The sequence below is a fragment of the Ambystoma mexicanum genome, chromosome 1q, assembly GCF_040938575.1.
Source record: "Ambystoma mexicanum isolate Mex_15411 chromosome 1q, UKY_AmexF1_1, whole genome shotgun sequence".
NCBI classification, from domain to species: Eukaryota; Metazoa; Chordata; class Amphibia; order Caudata; family Ambystomatidae; genus Ambystoma; species Ambystoma mexicanum.
Window position 1 is genome coordinate 157,679,939 of NC_090922.1, and position 4,985 is coordinate 157,684,923.

Genomic DNA, 4,985 nt, shown 5'->3' on the forward strand with positions numbered 1-4,985 from the left:
CTAATTGTGTTCAAGTATGGTAAATTTTCTATTAAATCAGGATTCATACACAGAATGTCATACCTACCATACTGTATGGTTTAGAGTCGTACAGTGTTATTCATCCAGCCTTTTTGAATGTATTGGAAGCAAGGTTTTGGCGTGCGATTCTTCATCTCCCGCAATGCATCTCAGGGGCCATGATTCGTTATGAATTAGGGTTAACATCTCTAATTGCTATGTATAACTGGTGCTTGTGTAGCTTATTCAGGAAATGTCTATTGTCCTCTCTGAATGAATCCACACTAGCCACAGTGTCCAGTTATCTACTGTCATCAGCTCATGAGTTCCCTAAAACATGGTCCAAAAACATCTTGTCCATAATGTCAAATGCTGAAATTTCAATTGATACTATTGTAACTAACCCTGACAGAGCAAAGAAAATGCTTTACATGATGGACTGGATTGATACCACAACCTCTTGGCTAAAATTTAAAGACTTTGATACATCTGTGTTTGCCCCTAAGCGATATAGAGAAATAGCTTCTTATCTCTGGAAAACACCATCTACTGCCATCAGAAATGCGATATTACGTTTCTGTTTTAATTTATGCTTCACTCGTGAAGTTCAAGCACAAAGGAAACAGATTGACCCTGAAGCTAAAGGGTGTCGCTTTTGTAAATACCCTGCTATTGTAGAAACATTAGAGCATCTAATAGTAAATTGGCCAGCTCTTATGTATTTAAGACAAATCCATTTTATTAAACATCTGGCATACTTTGCTCAAATGAGACATGAAAACAGATGGGTTGCAATAGCAGCCACTAATAGCATGAGCAACAATTAACTTTTTGCATGCATTAAAATTGGAATAAAATTTTCAAAATATCGTGAGGAATTCCAAATGAAATTTCATGTGAACCATGAGTGTAGTTTAACCCACAATATTCGCATCTTGAGCTTACCCAATCATTTTTTGCTCTTATGTTGTTTTGAAATGTAAACTGCAGTTGTGAACCTCAAAAATTTAAATTGTTAATGAAATCAATTAGTTCTAGCGATTCTTGTTATCTCTGGTCCTAGGTTTTATTGGGTTGTATAAATTAATTTTAAATTGTTTATGTTAATGGTACTTTTGAGGCTTTGTAACTGCAAATTGGAATTGAATGTTAAATGTTTTATTTTCATTTGTTTTAAGTTGATTGATAAATTGTCATTTTATAATTGAAAAGTTGATTAATTTCATCTAAATAAAAAAATAAAAAAAAACATATTTAAGCCCCCTTCATGATTAAGTAACTAAAGCTATAATGATGTCAGAGTTGAAAGGTTAGCTGGAATACCAATCCATTCTGGAAGGAAAGCAGCATCATAATGGAAAATCTGGAGGAAATTGGAATCAGGCAAGGTGAAATTGTAAAGGTAGATCACCTCTCCACCAGCAAGGTAACCTGCCCAAAATCCAAAGGTGCCAACGGTTATGATGGTGTGATTGCAGTGGACGAGAAGACAAAGGTCCCTTCCGGGAGATGATTCGATTCCATCACCTGCAAAGAAGACGTCGCCTGTGGAGTTGTTAATATTCTCCTTGCACCACTTCATACCATTGCTTGTGACCACAAACACAGGCTCCAGGTATTTTTTCCGGAAATAACCCATAGCCTTATTTAAGTAGCCAATATCACCCACCGTCCCCTTCCATTTATCCAGCATGATTTTCAGATAGTCACCCCGACGAACATGAACTCCGATGTAAGTCACATTCTTCCGAGAACCCTTCAGTTTTTCTAAGTATTCATTGGCCGGCTCGCTGATAAAGTTATGGAAAGCAAATTCTCTTAGGATCTCATCACGTAAATGGTGGAAAAATGTCCATGAGCAGGGATGGCCAGACAAAAAAACATATTTTCCACTGATGTTCTTGTACTCATCAGACATCCAATCATGCAGCACGTAAAACCTCCAGTTTATCATCTCTGCCACATTGGCATCTAGAACTGGCAGACTGAGCTTGAAGAAAGGCGATAGATTGTAATACGTCTGTGGCCTCATGTAAGCCGGGCGCCCGTTGAGCTTGGCCAAAGCATACAAGGTTGCATATTGGCCCATCTGGTTACCCAGCCGGCCCGAGGAACTCACTGTGAATGCCCCATCAGCAATTATGCCGGTCATATTCAGTACAGTTCTTTGCTGCTCAGGGAGGCTCAGATCCCTAAAGACTGATGATTCTATTGTCCAGTGAACATAGTAATGATAGTAAAAGGATATTGGAAAGATCCCAAGAATACTAATGAGAGCGCCTATGAGGGCCCTCCTCTGGCAAAATCCAGCCATCTGCAGGTGCATCTCCTCTTCCCTGTTTGTCCTGAAAAAAAGAGTAAAAAATAAGTTAATGAGTATAGTACTATTCCGACAATAAGGGACATTTCTATCTATGTTTGCTCTAAATACTTTAAAGATGGCAATTTTAAACAAAATAAAACAATTATAATTTGATGACACTTAAGTAAGATTATTTGCCTATTTGCATTTCATAGTGGTTGCTTCGGGAGAGAAGGCCACAGTCTTTCAGGGTGCAGATTCGATGCCATAACCAGAGAAGTAGAGTTCGTTGTTGACGGAGTTCTTGCACCAATGCAATTCTTTGCTTGCCAAAGGAAACACAAGCTCTTGATGTGTATCCAATCTTTCAACTCCTATTCCTCTACTATACTCCTCTCATTTTGATCCCATGATCTATCGAACCTTTCCATCCCCCCTCACTCTTCTCCACCTGTTTTGGTCTCCCCTGCACTATGGAATGTGTGTTCTCTCTGCATTACACCTCATTCTATTCTTGATATCTTTCTCATATGTCATCTTCATTTTCTCTGCCTCACCAAGACTTGGATTACCTCCTCCAACATTGCCTCCCATGCCTCCCTCTCTTTCCCCTGTACTAACTTCTCCCAGGCATTATAGGCAAAGGCAGAAAAGTAGGCATCCTGTTTCAATTTCTCTCTGATCCCTTTCTGCTCCCCTTCCCACCCTCCCGTTGTACACTACAGATGAGAGTAATTGTTCATCTTTTAATAAACACCACCCGCTTCATTTTCTTAATATCTATAGGCTTTCTTTCGCTGACCTTTTCCCATTCCCAGAAACCACACCAACCCTACCTCCCCATTCATTTCCCTTGTTCCAGCTCCTTCATTGTACGCCTTCCTTGGTCTAGCTCTGCTACGTTTTTCACATCTAACATCTCTCTTTTGTGTTCCTCTTTCACCCGTTCTCCCTGCACTCCAACTAGCCCTTTTTGCATTCACTTTTCCCAATATCTTCTATCTTTCTCCTCTTTGATGCAGACACTACTTCCATTGTTCATAAAAGTTCACCCAACGTCCTCCCTTACTTGATCCCTTACCCTCTTCTTTGGTTCCACAAGTCTATCCTTGGTTTCTCTAAGGCCTAAGGGCCCTTTTTAATCTTTCCCTCTGCACTTCTATGTTTCTTTTTCCCTTCATTCTTCTGACTCTTAAAAAACCCTCCATTAACCTTACTCTTCTAGCTAATGTGTGTCCCATTTCCCTCCTTTCCTTTTCTTGCGTACTCAAACATGTTGTCAATGCTCAACTTTCTTCCTCCCTGGACTAACACTCTCTTCATCCCCTCTTCCAGTCCGGATATCATACTTCCCCATCTAGAGACACTGCTTCTCTTCACACCTCTAACTCTTTGCTTTCTGCTCATCTTGACAAATTGTCTTCTGTTCTCGTTTTCCTGGATCTATCTGATGCCTTCCACGGTGTTGATCACCCTACTCTTCTTTCCAGGCACTCCTCTCTTGTGCTCTCAGGCTTTGTCCTACAATGGTTCAGCTCCTGCCTCACAGATAGGACCTATTCTAACTCCTTGGGCTCAAAACATCTCCTGAGCATTACCTCTCCAATTCAGGATTCCCCAGGGCTCCTTTTTAAGCCCCTTCCTCTTCTCCCTCTACGCTATTCCTCTTTTTTCTCTCATCACCTCTTTTAATCACTCATGCCACATTTGTGCTGACAAATCCCAGATTTTTCTCCCATTTTCTTATTTCTCTGATTTTCTCCATGGTCTCTTGCCCAGTGTCTCTCTGCCACTCAATTCTGGATGAATTCCCACTTTCTCGATCTCAATCAGCCCAAAAATACAGTAATGTTACTTCATGCCACATCTTTACCTATCCTGTTCTTCCCCCTGCTGTTTCCTCCCTTCCCTCCTACCTGCATTTGTCTACATTTGCACACACCTTTTGTTTCGTATCCTCACTCTCTTTTCCTCTACATATTTTTAATGCCACCAGAACCTGTTGCTTCCATGTTTATTCCATGTTTATCCCATTTGCACCTTCCTTTAATTTCACACTACTAAGCTCATCATCTTCTCTTTTATTTTGTCTCATCTTGACTGTTGTTCTGCTCTCTTTGTCTGACTCTCTGCTTCTCACCTCATCCCTCTTTACTCAGTCATTCATTGAGATATTCGTTTTCTCTTCTCTCTACCTGCCTTTTGCTCCTTTCTTTCTGTTTGTTTCCCTACTTTAACTCTCGGCTGCTATTTCACTTCCTCTGCATAGTATACAAATGCCTCCATGGTCTTTTTTTTGCCTTACCTCTCTGATTTCCCCATGCATACTCTCTCGCCTTTTCACTACCAATCCTTACCCAAATCTCTAACCCCTCATTTCAGCTTCCACTCTTTTTCTCTCCTGGCTTCTAAGTGCTGGAATGAATGCTCCTATCCATCCAGTCTTCTACATCTCTCCACAATTTCACACTGACTTTAAGGGGCCGATTCATGGAACAAACGTGCGCCGAAAATCTACGCGCAAGCAGGCGCAACCAGGCGCAAGCAGGCGCAAGCGGAAAAAAAGAGGCGCACGCGTGCGATTCATGGAAGTCCCTGCGCGTGTCTTCCTCGGGATGTGCGCCAAACCCGTGAATGGCGCACACGTCACTGCAACATCGTGAAAGGCGTGCGCGACGCGCAC

At 41.4% G+C, this 4,985-nt stretch overlaps 1 protein-coding gene across 1 annotated transcript; it reads right to left on the reverse strand.

The window, feature by feature from the left end:
• Positions 1–729: 729 nt before the first annotated feature.
• LOC138521101 (galactoside alpha-(1,2)-fucosyltransferase 2-like) lies at positions 730–2,335 on the reverse strand. The gene has a single exon (XM_069633671.1). The coding sequence runs from the start codon at positions 2,324–2,326 to the stop codon at positions 1,286–1,288; it is 1,041 nt and encodes a 346-aa protein (XP_069489772.1). The 5' UTR covers positions 2,327–2,335; the 3' UTR covers positions 730–1,285.
• Positions 2,336–4,985: the final 2,650 nt, after the last annotated feature.

Bases quoted from the DNA above. Each gene is read 5' to 3' on its own strand.
- LOC138521101 (XM_069633671.1), bottom strand. From the start codon at position 2,326: ATGCACCTGCAGATGGCTGGATTTTGCCAGAGGAGGGCCCTCATAGGC.